Below are 23,569 nucleotides of genomic sequence, written 5' to 3'. Positions count from 1 at the left end.
TAACATACACGGTGCACGGCTACGACTGCACAGTGAATTCAGAACACCGAAATTGTGCTTCCTCTCTCCTGAGATCTCGGCGAATACTGACACAGTCTACAGCAGGGGTCGGGAACCTTTTTGGGTAAGAGAGCCATGAAAGCCACATATTGTTAATTTTATTTCCGTTAGAGCCATATAATATTTTTCAACACTTAATGCAACTAACGTGTGCATTTTTAAGCAAAACCAACTATTTTAGACAACGGTAAATGTCTGAATTTACTCTTTAATAACATGCTAATTACTGTTAATGCTATTTCTGGTGCTGCATGGTACAGAAATTACAAAACTACAAATAACAGAAAAGTTTTATTCGTAACAATTGTGCTAAGAAATGCCAGCTTAGATTTATCTGCGAGCCAGATGCCGTCATCAAAAGAGCCATATCTGGCTCGCGAGCCATAGGTTCCCGACCTCTGGTCTACAGTGTGACATATTTCCCTATTATAGAATTTTATTCAGGCACTCGTATGCTATAAGCAGAGGCCGAAAGCCTGGCCTACTATAACACTATAGAATATAGATCAGCGGTTCTTAAACTTTTTTGAGCGCGACCCAAATCTGAGTTTCATGATCACCTCACGACCCAAACCTATGTCGCGACCCATTTTAATGTCCTATAGACCTATATTATATTATATTAACCTATGTCGCGACCCACCTATGTCACTATGTCGCGACCCATTTTCTGACCCTCCGCGACCCATGTTTGGGTCGCGACCCATACTTTAAGAACCCCTGATATAGATGTTCGATCGATAGACAGGCCTTGCAGCCTTGACAAGCTACTTCTGCTAAAAGCATAACGCGAGTACCGGTAGCGTGTTATTTAGTGGGGATAGTTACCGTTAACATAGTCTACTAAATTAGCGAAATACGGCTGAACAATATAAAAAAGTAATGATTCCGCTAAGTGCAATTTATGGACGTGTAATCATTTTAATTAAAATGTTTTAAGCTTTCTGAAGCATTTTTGTTGACATAAGTTGATGTCGATGAACTTAACGCACATGGCAGAGTAAACGACAATAAATCATAAACGATACATGAACAACAGAACCATGATTAAAAAAGTTCTAATCTTTGTTTGGCATGATTACCGAATAAAACAGGATAAATAACAAGATGAAAGCTAAGTAAAGAAAAACAATCAAACTTATTTTTGCTGCGATTATTTAGATTTATGAACTTATTCGGGTAATGAGTAATGATGCTACTCTGTTAGAATTCGTACAAAATTTAAAAAGGTGTCCCTTCGTTATTAATACTGATAATGAGTTACAAATAAAACAATAAAATAACTGAATGAGTGTTACTTTCTTTGCTCTATCTTATCTTTAAACAATTTGTCCGCATTATTTGCGGCAAAAAAATACGATACCATATGAAAAGCTACTTTAGTTAACCAACTTTTTTTTAAACAAAATCGTACAATTTATTAGGATTTCTAAATTCAAATTGTTCAAACTACTTTAGTTCGTTGATGTATCAAAATGTTTGCAGCGTGTTTTTGTTATCAAGTACGGATTGTCGGATTGTCACACTATATTACTTTTGTGCTTTGAAGTTTTAATGAATGTAAATTTTAAAAATTATCTTAAAAAAAAAACTCAATGTTCGAATTGTGTGCATTCATGTAATAATGCAATTTTCTATTTACTGATTTGAATAAATGAATGAATTCAATAAGTTTTAGTAGTGCAACTTACGACAACAATTGACAAGGAATTTGGTGAAAAGTTTCTAACCCTGAAGTTGTCTGCGGATGAATATGATCACGTGATCGATGATGAGGGCCTCGTGGTGATTTCGTCCATTTGCAACCAAATTTGTTGGAGTGGATGTCACGTTGCCAGCTGCTTTGGGTAAGTATTTTTTTTGGATTGTATGTCACAGTTCGACGTAGATAATCTGACTTTTGTAATCTGTAGTTCATGCGAAGGGTTTTGTTTAACGTACATTGAGATGGTAGCCTATATTCTAACGTTAGTACTGCACAAAGTTTCGATTGTATATCAGACCCACAAGGCCATAGGGCGTGTCAGCGTACCTAGACTGCAAAGTACTTTGACGTTTGCACGTGTGCTTTGAAGATTGTATCTTCGTACAATTCGCTTTACCCACAAGTTTTTTTTTGTGTAGTAGCATCGAAATAACAGCGAGGTCTTTTCCCTGCCCCTACACCAATCAAGTTAAAATTATGATGACGATGCTCTTTAGTTTATTTTAAATGGTGGAAATATACTCTCTGGTCACATTCCCCTGGCAATATACAGCAGTTGGTGGCTGTGTATTAAGAATCTAAATTAGCACAGTAATTAAATGTGATTTTTTACTAACTTCTAACTAAAGAATTAATTACAGTATTAATCAATTTAAGACTAATTCCCTCTGACATAAACTTTTACGGTTAAATTACATTAAAATTAATTTGGACAAAAATTCAAACCATAGTTTAGACCAGGGTGGTCCAAACCCTGGCACGCGGGCCGCATGCGGCCCGCGTGAAGCTTTTGTGCGGCCCGCGAACACTTTGTGGATGCCGGAATTATCAGTGCTAAATCCAAGGTTTAAAAATACACCTACGCTTTATAAATACATTACATTCGCCACAACCCTAAATAAGTCGTGCATAATCGGGTCAATAGGTAACTATGAGGGAACAATGTCGGTTTGTGACGACACAAACGTGCGTTGATATTTTGCTTTTGTTGCTAGCGCAGAGTACACTCTCGAATTTGGTTGTAAATTAGCTGCAACTCGTTTATTTAGTCAAGGGGAAAAGTTTACTAAAAGCATGAGTGTCAAAAGAAAAGTGTCAGAGGAAAACAGAGAGTTCAATTCTACTTGGGAGGAAAGGTATTTTTTTGCCAATAGCAATGGTAAACCACAGTGTCTGGTTTGCTTGCAAGTTATTTCAGTGCCTAAAGAGTTTAATTTAAAGCGACATTACAGCACCATGCATGAGAAAAAATATGGCCAATACCATGGAACTTCTAGGGAAGCAATTTTGAAAGAGTTAAAGGGCAATTATTCCAAGCAAAAAAAAATGATTATTGGTTTTTCCAAACCCGATTCAACTGCAGACCTTAAAGCTTCATACGAAGTTGCTTTAACGCTCGCAAAACATGGAAAAGCTTTTCGAGACGGGGAGATTGTAAAAGAGTGTGCGATTAAGATGGCCCTTTCCTTTGGAGATAAAAAAATAGCCAAAAAATTTGAAAACGTTTCTTTATCTCATCAAACCGTTGCAAGAAGAGTGGCAGAATTGAGCGAAAACGTGACTGTGCAATTGAAAGACGTTGTTCAACAATGCAAGTACTTCTCTTTAGCCTTGGATGAAAGTACTGACATCAGTGACGTTTCCCAGCTTTTGGTTTTCATTCGCACTATTGATAAAAACTTTACTGTATTTGAAGAACTACTCAAGATATCTCCACTTCGTGGAACTACAAAAGGTATCGACATATATAACAGCCTTGCGTCTGTCGTTGATGCTTATGGAGGATTTGAGAAGTGTGCATGTGTTGTAACAGATGGTGCCAGGGCAATGACAGGACGAAAGAGAGGACTAGTTGGCATTCTAAAAGATCATGGAGTGAACTGCCCAACATTGCATTGTATCATTCACCAAGAAGCACTATGTGCCAAAGTTTTGCAGATGAGTGATGTTATGCTTAGTGTGACGAATATAGTCAACATCATCAAAGGGGGAAACAGAGCCCAGAGACATAGAAAATTCATCCAGTTCTTAAAAGATGTGGGTGCAGAATATGAAGATGTTCCACTATTCTCAAAAATTCGATGGTTAAGTGCAGGCAAAACATTGAAACATTTCTTTTCTTTGCGAAAAGAAATACTAAATTTTCTCCAGAATGAGATAGAAGGGACGACCGAGACATACCAGATTCAGTTGAGTGATGACAAGTTCATTGGTTCGTTGGCGTTCTTGACAGACATTAGTAATCACTTCAATATCCTAAACATGAAACTGCAAGGTAAGAAACAAAATATTTCTCAATTGGTTGGACACATTGAAGGTTTTCGCAAGAAACTTGTGCTATTTAAGGCTTCTTTGCAAAGGAATGATGCTACCCACTTTCCTGCATGCAGTGAAGTACTTGGTGAAAGAAAAAGTATCGATTTTTCTGCATTTTCTAACAAAATTGGTGACATCATCGATGAGTTTAACGACAGATTCGCTGACTTTGATTTGCTGAAAGCACAAATGGAGCTTTTCAACAATCCAATGGAAATAGTTATAGAATCCCAACCATCTTACGTTCAGCAAGAACTATGTGAATTGCAGTCAGACCCTTTTCTTCTTTCACGTAAGAATGAGCGTTACGACGCCTTTTGGAGGCTTTTAAGCAACGAACAGTTTCCACGATTAAACGACTTCGCACTGAAGATATGCTCCATGTTTGGTAGCACATACATATGTGAAAGCACTTTCTCCATTATGAAGCGATTAAAAAGCGACACACGGAACAGAATGGCTGATGAAACCCTGGATGCCTGCTTACGTCTGTCGACCACTGAATTTAAAGCAGAGATCGACACCATATGCAAAAGCAAAAACGCAGAGTCGCAAGCAGAGATTAAAAAGTGAGTTAGGCGTGCAGCAAAACATTAGGTCGATCAGAACAGCAAACTCAGTCCTTTCCTTTCATTCATTTCATTTCATTCATACAACTGTATTTTGTAAGCGACAAGATTTGTTAATGTTCATAGCCTGCGAACAGTAGTTAACAACGTTTCTACTTTCAGCAACGCGTTATCATTTCTCACTATGCGGCCCGTGAAGTTTTTCTCAGACCCTAATGTGGCCCTTCATGTTCGCAGTCTTGGACCACCCTGGTTTAGACCACAAACCTCCAACAAATGAGCTCCATTACCACTACGCCACCACATTTCTTTCTTATCCCCGTACAAAATTAGAGTTATAAACCTATCAGCAAATATCTGCTGGTCACCCTATTGCAATTCAGCAACTTAGTAAACCAGAAGCGTATTATCAAGAGCATACATAAACCTTTCATATAAAAAAGGAGCTGTTTTATTTACTATGCGAGCGATTCAAGTCATTAAACAACAATTCAAACTGATTACCAGTATGTAAATGTAGATGAACCTTTTTTGGATGTGGTACGATACATATGGGCCTATTAGTTACATATGTACTAGAGAAATACTGAATAGATACACAGTGGTTCTGCAAACGCAAGATCTTGCACATCCTTCGACTGGAAAATTTGTCTCATTTAAATTATGTTTTGCAGGACAAGCATAACAAACTAAAGAAATATGGCAGATCAAGTTGTTGACACAAAGTACCTGCCCGAGTTGATGGCTGAGAAGGACAGCATTGACCCATCTTTTGTTCACGCCGTAAGATTGATTTCTCATGGTATGCTGTTTTGTTATTGTTGTTGATCATAGATAAATTTTCATCTGCAGCAGAATATCAGTTCGTAGTAGCCAAAAGTAATAACTGATCATCTTAATTTTTTTGAATAGAAATTCAGAAGCTTAAGAATCCGAGCAGAACAAACCCAAATAATGATGAAGAAAATGAAAAATGTGAATTCCTTTCCTGCTTCCCTGACAAAAATTCCAAATCTTCAATGAACATAAAAGTACCAACAGACGAATACCCAAATTTTAATTTTGTCGGTCGTCTGCTTGGACCTGGAGGAGCAACATTGAAAGGCATCCAGGAAGTTACCAACACCAGGATCAGTATTCTCGGAAGAGGGTCAATGCGAGATCAGAAAAAGGTAATTAAAGTATTATACGATACGCTTGAGTGTTTCTAATTTGAAAATTATATTGACTTTAGATGGACGATTTAATTAAGAGTGGTGACCCCAAATATTCCCATTTAAAGCACCCACTTCACGTGAAGATTATGTCAAATGCACCCCTCGGGCAGGTAACAAAATATTACATGTCTAAAATTATTAAATTTTACTTTTCTAAAAAGATAAATACAGGCATTTCTAACTCAAAATACGTTCTCTCTCAGGCACATATCAACATGGGGAGAGCTGCTTTAGAAATTGTCAAATTGCTTCAGATTGACGACGAAGAGTATCTCAGTCAGTCCATGGCAGCGGCGGCACCCAGAGGAGGACGAATGGGGCAGCGGGGAACAGCCAGTGGTCGGGGAATGATGAGGTAGGGTAACTTAGATATCTTATAGAACTTTGCCTTGATGATGATTGAGTAGTGTAACGAGGCCTGACAAAGTTTGGCCATGAAATTTTAAAGGGAAATAATCTGAGAGCATGGAATAAGATAACAAACATGCTGGCACATTGTGCCTGCTAAATAACTAAATTCATTGTACAGAGGCCATCCACGTGGTGGGGCAAGAGGAGCTGGAAGAGGAACTGCTGCCAGAGGAGGAAATCGAGGATCAGGCAGAGGTTGGTTTATGCTTTGCAGGAAGTCGTCCCGCTTGTCCAGAACTAGTAATTGTGTCTTTTGTGGCAGGATCCGCAGCACAACGCGGTTCACGTGGACGAGGAGCCACTAACATGGCCAAGACGATGCCAGTGGCACTTCAGGCTGACCCATATGCTCAAGGCGATGAATATGTAAGTAAATCTTCATTCCACACATCCCCATATAAAACAAGTCGATTATCCACATGTTTGTTAGGGCTTCGAATATGTTGAAGCCTATGAAGGTTATGGGGGTGAGTATGCAGATGCAGCATATGATGCAGCTTACGGCTCCGAAGCATTTGTTGATCCTTATGCTAATGGGTGAGTAAATAAATTGCAATGTTTAGTTTGTAAACGCACCTTCGGATTCCACTAAGTGCTGTTCGATGTATTGTAGTGGCCAGAAAGTGTGCTATAGCAATTCTTTCTGAACCATTGTGTGGTTTATTCGCTGGACCATTCATACTGATATGAAAGACACATATTTAACGTCATTTATCTACAAGGTTACAAGTTTTTGCTTCATAAATAATAAAAAATTACTTGTCTGGATTTGCAGGTCTTATGCCATGGATGGGACATACACTGACGCATATGCATACAGTGAGGCCTATGGTAAGTAAATGCTTGTATAGTTGTATCCTTTGTATGCTTGAGCAATTTAAATTGAAAGTAATTGTAATTGGTTTGCAGACCCCTACAGTAATGGAGCTGGGGACTCTTCAGGCCAGTACCCCTTGCAGAAGGCTTTTAGAGGGAAAATGCGTGGTGGAGGCCGTGGCCGCGGAGGAGCGAAGCCGTACTGAGCTGCCTGCCGTGTCACAGGCAAGACTCTTTTGCAAATTACATAAACAACCTGGACTTGACTGGTCCTGTCAAGTCCCCAGAAATAACTGCCATCAACAAATAAACATTAGCTTCGACTTGATTTTAATATTGGCCACGTAAATGTTTTTTTTAAATAACATCAACATATCTCAAGTAGCTAATCAGTCATTTCAACCAAATTCGAGAAGTTTAAGTGATGTAAAATCCAAGCAAGTCTGTAATAATTTCAAGTGTACAAAAACAGACAATTTGTGAAGCAAATTTTGGGACTAGGCAAACTTTTAAGAATTAAAATTTTTATTTAATGTGCGTTATCAAATGCAACAATAAGTTTTAAAGTGTTTTTTTCAGTTCTTTCGTTGCTATCGTGCTTGTTTGAAATTTTTAATTGTGAAAAGTGTAAATACATTTTCCAAAATAATCACTTCAAATGGTTCAACATTCGTATAGTAGAGCTTGTAGTTGACTTTAAACCAAACCATCAATGTTACAAGAAAGTTAATTCGACTTGCCTGGGCAATGGTAAGAAAAAGAACGATGGACAGGCTGGGATATTCAGTACATTTGTGCATTAACTGTTTAACTGATAATGCCTAACTAACGTGCAAATTTCCCTCGGGAGTAGTAGGCAAAATGATTAAATGTGAATAACAACAAATCAACGAATCACGAATGCCTCAAAAGAATTGGCTAACTTTTATTGCTGTTAAACGTCCCGCGCTCAACTTTATCGATGAATTCAAAAGGTGAACTAATCAAATGATGTAAACCAATAAGGTAAAGTAAAATTTTCAAAATTGATGTTAATTAAAACCAAATACTAAATGTTGTAAATATTGAACTAAAATTACCATGCTTTTAGAATAGACTTCTTCGACCTGCTTGTGTTTGTAATGCAAACTTTTATTTGCAGAACTCAAGAACAAGAAGCATGCTTGCTCCGTTTCTGTTTCAATGAAGTAAGTTTAAGTTTTATAAAGACTCTGCTTTTGTGTCTAATGTAAGTTTTGTCACATCACGTAATGCACTTTCCATGATGATCGAGTAGTGGACTGAGGTTTATTGCAAACCGTGAAGTTATAAGGGAAATAATCTGAGAAGTGCTCGAGTTAGATGCCAGTCTTTTTATGCACGACAGTTGCCACGAATTAAAATTGCTCTTTGTTTTGTAGAATTTCATAGGCTTGTATGCCTACAACCAACCCATTTATCCGGAAAATGCATTTTGAGGTAGTTTGCTTGTAGTTGTGAACTAAATTTGCTTCTTGGAATTGTCTGTGATGAAAAGACTTCTTTCCCCGTCATATTTTGACGTGATGAATATATTTAAATAAGCTCAACTTTCTGAGACACCAAACTAATCTTGTCAAACTTATTCTGTAGTCTTCTCAAATTTAACGCTGTGCTCAAGTTATATGCCAGTCTTTTTGTGCACAAGAGTTGCCACGAATTAAAATTGCTCTTTGTTTTGTAGAATTTCATAGGCTTGTATGCCTGGAACCAATCCATTTATCCGGAAAAATGCTTTTTGAGGTATGTTGCTTGTAGTTGTGAACTAAAATTGCTTCTTGGTATTGTCTGTGATGAAAAGACTTCTTTCCCCGTCATATTTTGATGTGATGAATATATTCAAATAAGCTCAACTTTCTGAGACACCAAATTAATCTCGTCAAACTTATTCTGTAGTCTTCTCAAATTTAACGCTGTTGCATTATGTTATTATAGATTGTGTGCACTGAAATTGCATCAATATAATGGAATTGGAATTCGAAGGAAGTCTTCCAGTGCGTCAGGAGGCGGTAAGTTACAGCAATGAGATGGTTCACCATCGTCGTGGTATCTCACGGGTGATGATAATGGTTATGTTGGATTCCCCATCACAATGTTGGTGATGAATCATAGTGAACATTATCTGAAATTCTAAAGTGAAATTTTTGCCATTTAGTGTGATTCTCTGTTTTTTCATATCAATGACTTTCGTTTCATTTCAGGGATCAATCAGGGAATAGACGATTCTTCGTTGAAGTTGGTGAAGTTTTTTTCAAGTAAGTTTGTTCTGGAGAAACTACTAAGGCAAATATGTGCGCAAAAACATGATGAAGACATAACTCTCTCACAGATGAACTGATGAAGATTGACTAGAGTCTCTGATTTAGATCAAATTGAGTAATGATGTGTCACTGCAGCAAACAACGTTTACTGAAATTTACTTGTTTTTCAGAGTTCATTCTCAAGCAACGAAAGCATTTCATCAATTTAAATAGTAAGTTATATGCAAACAGTAGAAACTTTGCTTTGGAATCCAGCGTTTTACAGTAGTTTGGTGTCCTAGTATAGCTATGTAGATGGATGTTTTTAAATCTTTTCCGATTTCAAAACCATCCCAAACTTTCGTTCGTGGATGATGATGTCAATAAATGTGTCTAGGCCTCTGAATTTTTGTGATGCGTATTACGAGTCTCTGACACGAACAAAGCCATTGCAGTAGATTGTATTAAATAGTTTTAGCAAAAATTCAAACTTGAATTTTTGTTTCGTATAGGTCGGATCATGCCAACTTAACACCTGGTAAGTTGGTTTAGTTTCATGTAAGCGCCATAACAAAGCTTCTCATTTTTGTAGTTTAGTTTCCTATTAATTGCACCGATGCGAACCTTCACGCCTCAATTAAAAAACGTTTAATTCATAAGCAAATAATCTATTGCTCTGTATAAATTAATGATTAAAATTAAATCAGTTTCTTTTAGTCCATTGGTGCAATTACATGGACACTGTTTAACAGTCACTGTGACGACATTTTAGTTAAAGCTCAACAGGACAGATTTAATCCATGTTGACATTTAGTCTAGCTGAGTGGCGTGCTTAAACAAAATTATTTTAACTTTAACCTACCTTTTATATTAAGTTGTCCAAGTGCCCTATTAAGGAATCATGTTATTTTACAGGCTGGACAACTTCGATGGATGTAACTAGAAAACTATCATGTAAGTTTTAAATGATGTTGGTTGGTATGATCTACAGTGCATAGGGAACCTGCCTTGATGATATTGACTTGCCCTGTCCGATGAAACCGTGACGAAATAGTCAGACTGATACTCAAATATTTTACTGAGCAGGAATGTTTCGTTTAAAAACTGTTATTGCGCCACCTTGTGGGGCAAAGAATTGTAGTTTTCTTTTGCACGGGAATTACTTATTTTGCTTTAACTGCTCTATCTCACTCAGGTGAACTTGATAGGAACTTGGCAACAATCAGGACTAGGGATGAACAATACAGAATACCTGGCTATTCTAGAATATTCTAGAATACTTAATTTTGAATCCAGAATTTCGAATCTATTCTGAAATTACGCGGCAATTTTTTCTAGGCAATTTTTTCCAAATAATAACGAACAAAAAGCAAAAATATTTGTACATTATTTTGAATTGTATTAGTATCACATGGCAAACAGTATAACATATGCTAAATCAAGCATCATACGATTCATATTAAAGCATAGAGCCGTGTAGTTCTTGTCACCTGCACTACCAACAGTCTTAATACCATACTTTTCGGAGGTAACACATTTACACATCGAATCATTAAATTAATCAAGAAGCTGCTTGTTGCAATGTAGGATATTCAGTGCTTCTAAGTGACTTTCGGTAATTCTTTTTTTTAAGTTCCAATACTCCAACACGTCTGTTTTATTGGAGTTATCTTTTAGGTAGGCTGAAACCTTATTAGTTATGATAGTGTCAATGTCAGCTCCCTCATCATCTGCATCTTCTTGGTTGCTTTGTTGCACCTCCATTCCTAAATTAAACTAATTTTCCATCATGGAAACAGAACTGGTGGTGCTATCACTGCTATGGTTGTGTCAGAAATCATTTCTGATTTTAAATGCAGGTGAACCCTTGTAGCATGATGCGGTTTAAAATACTTTTCTTTGTATGCTGGGTGAAGCCATGTTGCTATATCAAATAAAGATGGAAATGGAACATCATCAGATGCAACAGCAAAGTCAAATCTGCATTCTATAGCAGATTTAATCTTTTGTCTAAATGCAGAAATATGCACACTAGCACTGCTTGTAGAGAAGGAGCTTGAGTAGTTACTCAACAGCCCTTTAATTAATGGTATAATGGCTGCAGTTGTCACATGTTTATCTCCTTCAATAAAGTCACTGGCCACCTTTAGAGGTAACAATTCTTCCACGAGTCCTTGGACTGTTGTAATTCCTACTGGTGTTGTTCCTACTTCCTACTGTTGTTATTTGCGCTTGAAGAGAGACTGCCTTCAATTTCGCTGATATTTAAGAACACATGCTTTTTCTTCAAGTGCTTCAACAGACTGCCAGTACTGTTGCAATATGATAAAATTGCCTTGCAATGGCGACAAACCACGCTATTCTTTTCATCTGGCTTACAAAAATGTTCCCACACGCTGGAACTTTTTTTTCGCCCACGACCAGTCGACATGACGCAGTGATAATAATTAATAGATTATCTTATTCCTCTACACTTACATACAGTCTACTGCTTACTTGTTTACGAATCTCAAGCGCATGGTTGGTGAGTGAATCAACGCGCGCGACTGCACTGCACAGCACACGTAATGAATCATTCGCCCGCACACACATGCAGCGCGTGCAAACTTAAGCTTTTTCTTGGCGTTTTTCGTTACGGATGATTAAACTAAAATCTAGGCAGGACAAATTATTTACTCGTACGGGAACGCACTGCGTGTCTGCAGTTCTGATAACTGCGTGAACCCTATGAAGGAAGAAAATAGGCGCTTGGAACAAACAGTCTATGAAGAAAAAAGGCGGCGCGCAAGACGGAAAATATCAACTTTACATTTGTTTAACATCGCACACTGTTCATTTAACACATTTAATTTCGAATCCGCAAATAAGATTCGAATACATTGAGATTCGAATCTCTAAGATTCGATATTCTGTATTGTGCATCCCTAATCAGGACACATTATTACTCAATAAACTACTGTGCTTGGCATTTGGTTTGAGTGTTATTTCAACGTGGTTGAGAATCAGTGTCAAAGCTTAATTTGCGAGTTTGACGGAATAAACAGCGATGAATGTCGACAAAATACCGTAAAATCACTACGAGCTTGAACCATGTTGAGGTCGTGTATGAAGCAGAGGTGTCAAGTCGTGTTTCACTTTTTATCTCTTTTACAAGCAAGGTACTGGTTAAGGCGCCGTGTTCGCTTGTTATAAGGCCAAGTTTGCTTGTTTTATTATAAAGTGAAGTTAGTCAAAATGCAATTAATGGAAAGATTCCTCATTGGGCTCCCTGAATTTTTGTGTCTTTTCTCCAATCCTTGCAATAGAATATAAAAATCAATTTTCAACTACAATTTAGGTTAGCCGCTAAATACTTGAATTAAATCAAATTAAAAATAAATTGCAATGTTTAGTTTGTAAACGCACCTTCGGATTCCACTAAGTGCTGTTCGATGTATTGTAGTGGCCAGAAAGTGTGCTATAGCAATTCTTTCTGAACCATTGTGTGGTTTATTCGCTGGACCATTCATACTGATATGAAAGACACATATTTAACGTCATTTATTTGCAAGGTAAAAAGTTTTTGCTTCATAAATAATAAAAATTTACTTGTCTGGATTTGCAGGTCTTATGCCATGGATGGGACATACACTGACGCATATGCATACAGTGAGGCCTATGGTAAGTAAATGCTTGTATAGTTGTATGCTTGAGCAATTTAAATTGAAAGTAATTGTAATTGGTTTGCAGACCCCTACAGTAATGGAGCTGGGGACTCTTCAGGCCAGTACCCCGTGCAGAAGGCTTTTAGAGGGAAAATGCGTGGTGGAGGCCGTGGCCGCGGTGGAGCGAAGCCGTACTGAGCTGCCTGCCGTGTCACAGGCAAGACTGTTTTGCAAATTGCATAAACAACCTGGACTTGACTGGTCCTGTCAAGTCCCCAGAAATAACTGCCATCAACAAATAAACATTAGCTTCGACTTGATTTTAATATTGGCCACGTAAATGTTTTTTTTAAATAACATCAACATATCTCAAGTAGCTAATCAGTCATTTCAACCAAATTCGAGAAGTTTAAGTGATGTAAAATCCAAGCAAGTCTGTAATAATTTCAAGTGTACAAAAACAGACAATTTGTGAAGCAAAATTTGGGACTAGGCAAACTTTTAAGAATTAAAATTTTTATTTAATGTGCGTTATCAAATGCAACAATAAGTTTTAAAGTGTTTTTTCAGTTCTTTCGTTGCTATCGTGCTTGTTTGAAATTTTTAATTGTGAAAAATGTAAATACATTTTCCAAAATAATCACTTCAAATGGTTCAACATTCGTAGTAGAGCTTGTAGTTGACTTTAAACCAAACCATCAATGTTACAAGAAAGTTACCGTAAAACCTCTTTGAGCGCCACCTCTAATAGAACGCCACTTTTAAAGAAGGATTGAAAAATAGAGCGCTATGGCGGTGAAATAGAGGTTTTACGGTAATTCAACTTGCCTGGGCAATGGTAAGAAAAAGAACGACGGACATGCTGGGATATTCAGTACATTTGTGCATTAACTGTTTAAGTGATAATGCCTAACTAACGTGCAAATTTCCCTCGGGAGTAGTAGGCAAAATGATTAAATGTGAATAACAACGAATCACGAATGCCTCAAAAGAATTGGCTAACTTTTATTGCTGTTAAACGTCCCGCGCTCAACTTTATCGATGAATTCAAAAGGTGAACTAATCAAATGATGTAAACCAATAAGGTAAAGTAAAATTTACAAAATTGATGTTAATTAAAACCAAATACTAAATTTTGTAAATTACTAACATAAATTACCTTAGTTTTAGAATAGACTTCTTCGACCTGCTTGTGTTTGTAATGCATACTTTTATTTGCAGAACTCATGAAGCACGCTTGCTCCGTTTCTGTTTCAATGAAGTAAGTTTAAGTTTTATAAAGACTCTGCTTTTGTGTCTAATCTAAGTTTTGTCACATCGTGTTATGCACTTTCCATGATGATCGAGTAGTGGACTGAGGTTTATTGCAAACCATGAAGTTATAAGGGAAATAATCTGAGAAGTGCTCGACTTAGATGCCAGTCTTTTTGTGCACGACAGTTGCCACGAATTAAAATTGCTCTTTGTTTTGTAGAATTTCATAGGCTTGTATGCCTACAACCAAACCATTTATTCGGAAAATGCTTTTTGAGGTAGGTCGCTTGTAGTTGTGAACTAAATTTGCTTCTTAGAATTGTCTGTGATGAAAAGACTTCTTTCCCCGTCATATTTTGACGTGATGAATATATTCAAATAAGCTCAACTTTCTGAGACACCAAACTTATCTCGTCAAACTTATTCTGTAGTCTTCTCAAATTTAACGCTGTGCTCAAGTTATATGCCGGTGTTTTTGTGCACGACAGTTGCCACGAATTAAAATTGCTCTTTGTTTTGTAGAATTTCATAGGCTTGTATGCCTGGAACCAATCCATTTATCCGGAAAAATGCTTTTGGAGGTAGGTCGCTTGTAGTTGTGAACTAAAATTGCTTCTTGGAATTGTCTATGATGAAAAGACTTCTTTCCCCGTCATATTTTGACGTGATGAATATATTCAAATAAGCTCAACTTTCTGAGACACCAAATTAATCTTGTCAAACTTGTTCTGTAGTCTTCTTAAATTTAACGTTGTTGCATTATGTTATTATAGATTGTGTGCGCTGAAATTGCATCAATATAATGGAATTGGAATTCGCAAGAAGTCTTCCAGTGCGTCAGGAGGCGGTAAGTTACAGCAATGAGATGGTTCACCATCGTCGTGGTATCTCACGGGTGATGATAATGGTTATGTTGGATTCCCCATCATAATGTTGGTGATGAATCATAGTGAACATTATCTGAAATTCTAAAGTGAAATTTTTGCCGTTAAGTTTGATTCTCTGTTTTTTCATATCAATGACTATGGTTACATTTTCAGGGATGAATCAGGGAATAGACGATTCTTCGTTGAAGTTGGTGAAGTTTTTTTCAAGTAAGTTTGTTCTGGAGAAACTACTAAGGCAATTATGTGCGCAAAAACATGATGAAGACATAACTCTCTCACAGATAAACTGATGAAGATTGACTAGAGTCTCTGATTTAAATCAAATTGAGTAATAATGTGTCGCTGCAACAAACAATGTTTACTGAAATTTATTTGTTTTTCAGAGTTCATTCTCAAGCAACGAAAGCATTTCATCAATTTAAATAGTAAGTTATATGCAAACAGTAGAAACTTTGCTTTGGAATCCAGCGTTTTACAGTAGTTTGGTGTCCTAGTATAGCTATGTAGATGGATGTTTTTAAATCTTTTCCGATTTCAAAACCATCCCAAACTTTCGTTCGTGGATGATGATGTCAATAAATGTGTCTAGGCCTCTGAATTTTTGTGATGCGTATTACGAGTGTCTGACACGAACAAAGCCATTGCAGTAGATTGTATTAAATAGTTTTAGCAAAAATTCAAACTTGAATTTTTGTTTTGTATAGGTCGGATCATGCCAACTTAACACCTGGTAAGTTGGTTTAGTTTCATGTAAGCGTCATAACAAAGCTTCTCATTTTTGTAGTTTAGTTTCCTATTAATTGCACCCATGCGAACCTTCACGCCTCAATTAAAAAACGTTTAATTCATCAGCAAATAATCTATTGCTCTGTATAAATTAATGATTACAAATAAATCAGTTTCTTTTAGTCCATGGGTGCAATTACGTGGACACTGTTTAACAGTCACTGTGACGACATTTTAGTTAAAGCTCAACAGGACAGACTTATCCATGTTGACATTTAGTCTAGCTGAGTGGCGTGCTTAAACAAAATTATTTTAACTTTAACCTACCTTTTATATTAAGTTGTCCAAGCGCCCTATTAAGGAATCATGTTATTTTACAGGCTGGACAACTTCGATGGATGTCACTAGAAAACTATCATGTAAGTTTTAAATGATGTTGGATGGTATGATCTACAGTGCATAGTGAACCTGCCTTGATGATATTGACTTGCCCTGTCCGATGAAACAGTGACGATATAGTCAGACTGATACTCAAATATTTTACTGAGCAGGAATGTTTCGTTTAAAAACTGTTATTGCGCCACCTTGTGGGGCAAAGAATTGTAGTTTTTCTTTTGCACGGGAACTACTTATTTTACTTTAACTGCTCTATCTCACTCAGGTGAACTTGATAGGAACTTGGCAACAATCAGGACACATTATTACTCAATAAACTACTGTGCTTGGCATTTGGTTTGAGTGTTATTTCAACGTGGTTGAGAATCAGTGTCAAAGCTTAATTTGCGAGTTTGACGGAATAAACAGCGATGAATGTCGACAAAATACCGTAAAATCACTACGAGCTTGAACCATGTTGAGGTCGTGTATGAAGCAGAGGTGTCAAGTCGTGTTTCATTTTTTTATCTGTTTTACAAGCAAGGTACTGGTTAAGGCGCCTTGAATGCTTGTAATAGGACCTGATTTGTTTGCTTTATTATAAAGTGAAGTTAGTCAAAATGCAATTAATCGAAAAATTCCTCACTGGGCTCCCTGAATTTTTGTGTCTTATCTCTAACCCTCGCAATAGAATGTAAAAATGAAGTGTGCACAATTTTGGACCAAAAAAATCAATTTTCACCTACAGTGCAGGTTAGCAGACGCTCATCTAAACATGCGACCTGCAACTTTTTAACGCACGATTTGCTAGGGGAATCCCCGCACTGGAAAACAACGCTGGCCTCTGATTGGTCTAACACACTTTTTTAACCATTACGCAGATCGTCCAACAAAATCATAGAAATCGCAAAATTTCAGCATATGCGGCTCCTTAATGCAGAATGTTGGTAAACATTTGCATGCGAGTTACAAATTTCCAGGCAAAACTTTTAATGTTCAGTTGGAATCTATGTCAAAGGAAGTGTGGAGCCCCGTCACATTTTACATTTTCTCCCACTCTGTCATACTGCTTTAAACTATGCGTTGTTGACGACACCACCGCATGTGCTTTCATTAATTAACGAGTACTTGATGCATTCTTTCATTGATTACTTTTCCGCTTTTTACTATTCAATCGTGTGCATCAGGGTTCACAATCATTTAATTCACGTGCAACAGTCGACTGTTTTCTTACTGTATCGTTAGTAGAAGTACTACAGGTTTGAATTTGCTTTAATTGCTGTTATGGAGTCTACTAATCAGCTACGTATGGCCACATCGGTAACCCCCAGGTGATTTAAGGGGTCATGACCCAATTCGAAGAGATAGGCTTTTCGATGCAAAGTACATTAAATCAAGAAGCTTCTATCGCAAAACCACATCATAAACCTCCTCTGAATTTTGGCTTGCAACGATATCTAGGTTATGACTGTCTGCAGTCTTAAATTGGACTGAATGCTTGTTTTCAAATTTCTATAACAACTGCCTAAAATTTACAGTAAGTTTTGAGCTTAAAATTTTAGGACAAATACTCCAAAATACCAAAAATTCTAACCCACACCAAATTTGCAACTTAGCCTGGACCTGCAACCAGCTATCGCCAAAACAATAACAAACTAGTCCACATCGACGTCACGTGCGCATTGGACCGGAAATTTTCTAACTTTTTTTAATATGACGCTTTGAGTGCAGCGATATCGTCACAATCGCCGTGTTGCCGGCTGAAAATTGTCTTCCTATTGGGAAGTGAACCCTTAAACACTCAAACTTCTAACGCAATGGCAAGATGTGATTTTGACGGCCTTTCATTAAGTGTTAAGTTATCGTCAAAACCGTTTACAAGATTTTAGGAAGTCGTCATCTCCTGCAATTTTGGGGCCCACAAACTTAAGTCACACCTCGCCTGGGCCCCTCAAATTCAAAGCTTCCGCTGCTTCCACGATTAATGGGAAGCTGACTTCTGATTGGATGTCACTCATAGCTGTCTTATGGCCCATAAGTTATGGGGTTGACATAAACAAGCACAAATGTTGTTATTGATTTAACTTGATTATATTGTTGCGTCATTGAAAAAACATGTCCTGCACAGTATCGACTTTAGACAGCAAAATAACATCGTTTGTCACAGACTGTGCTTTAGTAGAATGAATTATATCGGGCGTGAACGATTACAATATGCAGTCAATATGCAAAATACGTCACAATGAAATAAACACAAGCGTGATACGGAACCCACGGCATGATTAATCAACAGGAAATTCTGTTCAAGATATTCGGAGGTGTCGGCACGTTTGAGTAGCTTATGCCAAGTAAGTAACAAAAAGCACAATTATTGAAATTACGTAGTTTCTTAATGTTTGCTTCATTGTCGCTATGTATGTAGCTGTAATTTCATACTGTATCTCACAATTATATGACATTTACGAAGAATTAAGTAATTGGATTTCAGTCACATTTTCAAATATGGTTAGTTGATTACATGTTTGGTTATTTTGTCACACTAGAATACATGATATTGTCTTATTTTGTGCAAGTCGGTAAGAACAGGCGCACATTCAGGTTTGATTCCAGCCAATCAGGCGACATTGAGGACATTCTTGCTTTTGCTCCTCTGCTTCAGAACAATTCCAACCACGATGGTGACTAGAGCAACAAGAGCAACTGCGGCAAAGAGGATCGAGTCATTTTTTTCTTCAAAGATCTCCACAAGTTCATGATTTTCAGCTTCTGAAAGAAGTAAAGATTGAATATCATCAAGAATATCATCCGAGGCGATTTCTTTATAAAGTGCAAATATGCATCACTTCACCCACCTTCACAAATCTTTCCATTTTCCTGGAGCTTTCTTCCATTGTAGCATGAACAGATGACGTCATCATGACGCAATTCACAAACGTCACTGCAACCTCCATTGAACTAAATGAGAGAACGTTTAATTATTTTTTATGAAACTTCACAACAACGGGAAATATAAGATCAACAGAGACGCACTTCTTCACACTTTTCCTTCCTGTTTTGGGCGATGAAGATTGGTCCTGATGCGACGACACGGTGCTGAGATTGGGAAGATTCCAAATCACGTTTGCGACGTTTGTCTCCAGGACATGCAGGCTTAAGAGGAAATTGGATTTATCGTTTATTGTTTGCTGTCTTCAGAGGTTTAAATACTTACGAGCATGTTATGTTGATTGTCGACATTATCTACCTGACTAGCACATCCAGATCCAACATCATTATGACAAATAGTGACGTCACAGTATACGTAGATTGCTTGTTCTTGATCTTGTGTCCAGACAAAAGACCGGAATTTAAAAGTTGAATATTTTACGTCATAGTTTCTGTCAATCATGATTGCGTCATCAGGATCAAATGAATTGTCAGCCGGACAACTGAAACGTTCAACAAAATAGTCAGCAAATGACAGTGCGTTGATGAGTAGAATTTAGCGACCAATATTTTGGTAACAACTAGATAAAAAACCTGTCATTTATGATGGAGTACATTGGACTACCAGTCGCAATCTCGCTCGGTCTTGCCCAGCAATCTGTCAACTACAAAATAATTGGAAATTTTAGGGAAGAACAAACTTTTTTCAACTCGTTTGAGAACTTTACTTATATACTTGTAAGTGCAAGGAACTGTCGAGATCCACTCCGGTCAAATCGACTTTCACATGAACATAATCTGAGACTTTGACCGCTGAGTTCTCGGGGAGTTCGGTCGAATACGTGGAGTCGTTTGTGAAAGAAATCCCGACATCGAATTCTCCTTTCTTCTCGACCGCGTCCAATTGCACTTTCCTGGAAAAAAGTAAATACAAGTTATGTTCATTTATAAATGCACATTAATTATAAACACGAATGCATTCTTGTAATTACTTAATTTCCGGGAAAATTGCTGAGCTATTGACCAACACGGTGAGGTTCCATTCACAAGTTAAATTAACGCAGTAATCATTGTAACGTTGTATGGGCTGAGATTGGTTGAAGTATATATGGCGGCGTACAGTGAATGTAGCTTGAAGGAGGTCGCCTGTGCTCTGACATTAAAAGTATAACAATAACTTGAACTTGAACAAGACAATAAGATTTTTTCATTCAAAGCAGATGATGCGTGGAAGCCCACGTTACATTATTTTCGTACGTTTGTAATTAAAAAATTGCCAAAGATTTTATCAATACACCAAAAGTTGCCCAAAACATGTTATTTAAATTAAATGTTTTATTGATTACGTAATTACCTCCACGCTTGAACAATTAGTTATTCCGAGATTAAACTCGGGGTGAGTTGAATTGGCCACACACTCAGGGTCAATTGAGTTCAGATCATGCACAGGTAATGATGATATCACAATTGCGTCATTCTCTTCCACTTGCAAGTCATCCAAAGTATCGTTGGAGAGACTAAAGAATTATTTTAACCAACCTTTGATGTTTTAGTTGTAAAACTTTCCGTGAAATGTTCTGCCAAACTCGTTGTTATTTTTTAAGACTATCTTTGGTAGAAATATAATGAGACCAAAATTATAGCCACACATTCACCTTATTTTTACTTCGCCGTCTTCCCCACATTCAAGTTCAAGCGATGGTGTTGGGGGTGGCGGTTCCGTGGGCGGGAAATCTTGTACGCACGACTCATCTTTCGATAAAAGAAATAAATTATGATAATTTATGATTTAAAAAAAATCAAAACTTTGCGATAAAGTTTTTAAAAACAAAAGCTATATTACGTTATAACCTTATAACTAATCAAAAAGATTTCAGATATCGGATTATGGTTTTACTTGCGGTAATTCTGTAGGAATAATTGTCCTGGTCTCTAGCCATTCCAAAGGTAGCCAGCTGCAATTTTAATGTCTTTGCTTGCAGAGAACGAGTCTCTCCAGTTCCAAACGCATCCAAGCCACCCACACGAATTCCAGCATCCGGAGAATCTTCATCTGGAAGCATCTTAAATCAAATGAAAACAAGGATAAGCTCAGAGAATAAAATTTCTTGATTTTTGTTCTTGCTTTGTACCAGGTCCTTGACGGAACGAAATCAAATAATAACATTGCACATTATCGAGATGTACAGTTAATCGTTTATTCGATACAACAAACAGCAAAAATGAAAAATGAAAACACTCACAAAAAGCCAGTCGTCATCGCTCATTCCGTTTCCGTTTTGTTGAACGTTAAAAGTGCATTGAACAGAACTACGAAATACAACTTCGTTGGTAAAGTTTGTAGGATATTCAGACATTTCTGCCACGTAGGCTGTGGTGCCAGGAGTAGGGAGTGAAACCTCCGTTGAATTGTACTCGACTGGAGCAAGAAAAAAAACTTTTTCACGTTGAACTTAATAATTAATTGATCAACTACAGTGCATAAGACGGTATACCAGCCATTAGTGTCCTGGACTGTACAAAGATTTAATGAAAACAACTAAATTTTGTAGTTAATTATTTTATAGTTAACAATTTGATACGGAGTTTGCTTTTTAGTTCTAGAAGTTTTTCAGAAGATTGCAATTTTGATCATTTTAAGCTAGAAATGTTTAACCTTCCATGATCCCAATGACGATATTAGCCGCGGATGTACAATCAACAGTGAAAGTAGATCCTTCTGGAACGTCAACCCATCCTATTCCTGGGCTTTTAATCACCCCAAGCAAATCTTCCATGTCCAAACTGAAACCTTGGTAAATCTGTCAAACATGTTTCAATGATTTCAATTTGGATTTGAAATATAACAAATGTATGAAGACGACAAACTGAGAGAAGTTAATTCCTGCTACAAATTACCATACAATTATATTACAAATTACTGTATATAACAATAACTCACCAATACAGTTTATAGCAGTGTCACATTTATTTTGTTATGAAAATTTCATGGAAAAATTTTACCTTACAATCTTCTCCATTTGGTATTGTACCTCCTTGAACTAATACCACTGCAGGTTCTGAAGAAAATTTGGTAACTTCAATGCAAGGATCGGTGTAAGAAAAAGTGTCCACGGCGGAGGTGGCAGTATAATATCTACCGCAAATGTTCCCATTTATTGGTGCAGCTTTGTAGATCAAAATGCTAACCAAGCACAATACAACGCGATTTTGTGACATTTTCCTAACCTGAGACGCTCTGAAATTATTTTACACCACACTCGGCCCTGTTATGTTGTAAATGTTTGTAAAACAAAGCAACACGCTTAAGCTGGATCGGTTACCGCTAAAGGATGTGATTTATGTGATGGGTGTTTCCGACCTAATGGAATTATCGAGCGTTGTATTAATTATATCATAACAATTGTATCTCGCAAACAACGGAAATGTTTTACCGTGTGATTACAATTGTTTTTATATATCTCTCGCAGGTGCTTTACTTGTTTGCTATGAAATGAAAACTAAGATTGTGGTCTGTTGCGTTTGATTAAAGAATACTCAAAATTATTCAAACACTTCACCAAATTATAGACCAGGTCTATAGCAGCTACAAATCGTTCAAAGCTAAACTTTTAATGAAACATTTCTATAGTTATAAAAAGAAAGACGTCAACAATACAAGATCGAAATTTAAATGCAGTCGCAATATAATACCGTCTATATGTATATTTCTTGTCTTTCCCATTTTGTTTAACACCATAATGGTCAGGTGGTCGGACGATTCAACCCACGGACGATTCAACCCGCGGACGATTCAACCCACGGACCTTTCAACCCACGGACGATTCAACCCACGGACGATTCAACCCACGGACGATTCAACCCGCGGACGATTCAACCCGCGGACGATTCAACCCACGGACGATTCAACCCACGGACGATTCAACCCACGGACGATTCAACCCACGAACGATTCAACCCACGGACCTTTCAACCCACGGACGATTCAACCCAGGACGATTCAACCCCGGACTATTCAACCCGCGGACGATTCAACCCACGGACGATTCAACCCCGGACGATTCAACCCACGGACGATTCAACCCGCGGACGATTCAACCCACGGACGATTCAACCCACGGACGATTCAACCCACGGACGATTCAACCCACGAACGATTCAACCCACGGACCTTTCAACCCACGGACGATTCAACCCAGGACGATTCAACCCCGGACTATTCAACCCGCGGACGATTCAACTCACGGACGATTCAATCCGTTTATAAAAACGTCTACGCAGTCAATGTGTCAATTTGGTCAATCAATATGGTCAATTTTTTTTTAACCTGCTCAGAATCCTATCACAAAACAAATTTCAGTCTTGTGCGACGTGTCGTACAGAAGTTATTAGGCTAATATAAAGTC

General features: G+C 37.5%; 4 protein-coding genes across 11 annotated transcripts; 3 read left to right on the top strand and 1 right to left on the bottom strand.

The window, feature by feature from the left end:
- The first annotated feature begins 1,845 nt into the window (after positions 1-1,845).
- LOC143449990 (KH domain-containing, RNA-binding, signal transduction-associated protein 1-like) lies at positions 1,846-9,121 on the top strand. 2 transcript variants are annotated; one of them, XR_013114629.1, is made up of 14 exons: positions 1,846-1,907; positions 5,325-5,452; positions 5,563-5,822; positions 5,885-5,977; positions 6,071-6,222; positions 6,397-6,473; positions 6,541-6,644; positions 6,709-6,815; positions 7,054-7,109; positions 7,188-7,319; positions 8,236-8,281; positions 8,495-8,552; positions 8,797-8,855; positions 9,048-9,121. XR_013114629.1 is itself a non-coding variant. In XM_076950358.1 (10 exons), exons 2-10 carry the CDS (start codon positions 5,350-5,352, stop codon positions 7,298-7,300), a joined length of 1,065 nt encoding a protein of 354 aa, XP_076806473.1. In that variant the 5' UTR covers positions 1,846-1,907; positions 5,325-5,349; the 3' UTR covers positions 7,301-7,448. The 2 variants fall into 2 exon arrangements, 1 of the variants encoding a protein (XP_076806473.1); XM_076950358.1 differs by lacking the exons at positions 8,236-8,281; positions 8,495-8,552; positions 8,797-8,855; positions 9,048-9,121 and having other exon boundaries at positions 7,188-7,448.
- On the top strand, positions 2,840-4,654 carry LOC143448690 (general transcription factor II-I repeat domain-containing protein 2-like). The gene has a single exon (XM_076948537.1). It carries the CDS (start codon positions 2,840-2,842, stop codon positions 4,652-4,654), a length of 1,815 nt encoding a protein of 604 aa, XP_076804652.1.
- Positions 9,122-10,265: 1,144 nt separating the features above from the next.
- LOC143449991 (uncharacterized) lies at positions 10,266-16,805 on the top strand. Of its 6 annotated transcripts, XM_076950365.1 has the most exons (12): positions 10,559-12,510; positions 12,957-13,012; positions 13,082-13,213; positions 14,218-14,257; positions 14,471-14,528; positions 14,773-14,831; positions 15,024-15,097; positions 15,291-15,344; positions 15,521-15,562; positions 15,842-15,867; positions 16,244-16,282; positions 16,525-16,591. In XM_076950365.1, the coding sequence occupies exons 5-10, from the start codon at positions 14,487-14,489 to the stop codon at positions 15,859-15,861; spliced, it is 291 nt and encodes a 96-aa protein (XP_076806480.1). In that variant the 5' UTR covers positions 10,559-12,510; positions 12,957-13,012; positions 13,082-13,213; positions 14,218-14,257; positions 14,471-14,486; the 3' UTR covers positions 15,862-15,867; positions 16,244-16,282; positions 16,525-16,591. The 6 variants fall into 6 exon arrangements, with proteins under 6 accessions (XP_076806477.1, XP_076806479.1, XP_076806478.1 ...); XM_076950362.1 differs by lacking the exons at positions 10,559-12,510; positions 15,842-15,867 and adding an exon at positions 10,266-10,306 and having other exon boundaries at positions 16,525-16,803; XM_076950363.1 differs by lacking the exon at positions 15,842-15,867 and having other exon boundaries at positions 10,548-12,510; positions 13,082-14,081; positions 16,525-16,805.
- A 1,435-nt stretch (positions 16,806-18,240) lies between these two features.
- Positions 18,241-22,423, bottom strand: LOC143449989 (uncharacterized). Of its 2 annotated transcripts, none has more exons than XM_076950357.1 (13): positions 22,167-22,423; positions 21,820-21,964; positions 21,407-21,582; positions 21,061-21,226; positions 20,819-20,915; positions 20,518-20,680; positions 20,156-20,316; positions 19,900-20,077; positions 19,758-19,828; positions 19,483-19,666; positions 19,269-19,388; positions 19,091-19,193; positions 18,241-19,001 (listed from the first exon to the last, which is right to left on the bottom strand). In XM_076950357.1, the coding sequence occupies exons 1-13, from the start codon at positions 22,380-22,382 to the stop codon at positions 18,853-18,855; spliced, it is 1,929 nt and encodes a 642-aa protein (XP_076806472.1). In that variant the 5' UTR covers positions 22,383-22,423; the 3' UTR covers positions 18,241-18,852. The 2 variants fall into 2 exon arrangements, with proteins under 2 accessions (XP_076806472.1, XP_076806471.1); XM_076950356.1 differs by having other exon boundaries at positions 18,243-19,004.
- Between the last annotated feature and the right edge of the window lie 1,146 nt (positions 22,424-23,569).

Source organism: Clavelina lepadiformis, chromosome 3 (genome assembly GCF_947623445.1).
Source record: "Clavelina lepadiformis chromosome 3, kaClaLepa1.1, whole genome shotgun sequence".
In the NCBI taxonomy this organism is placed as follows: domain Eukaryota; kingdom Metazoa; phylum Chordata; class Ascidiacea; order Aplousobranchia; family Clavelinidae; genus Clavelina; species Clavelina lepadiformis.
Note: the sequence above shows the minus strand (reverse complement) of the source record. Positions and strands in the feature narration are given on the sequence as shown.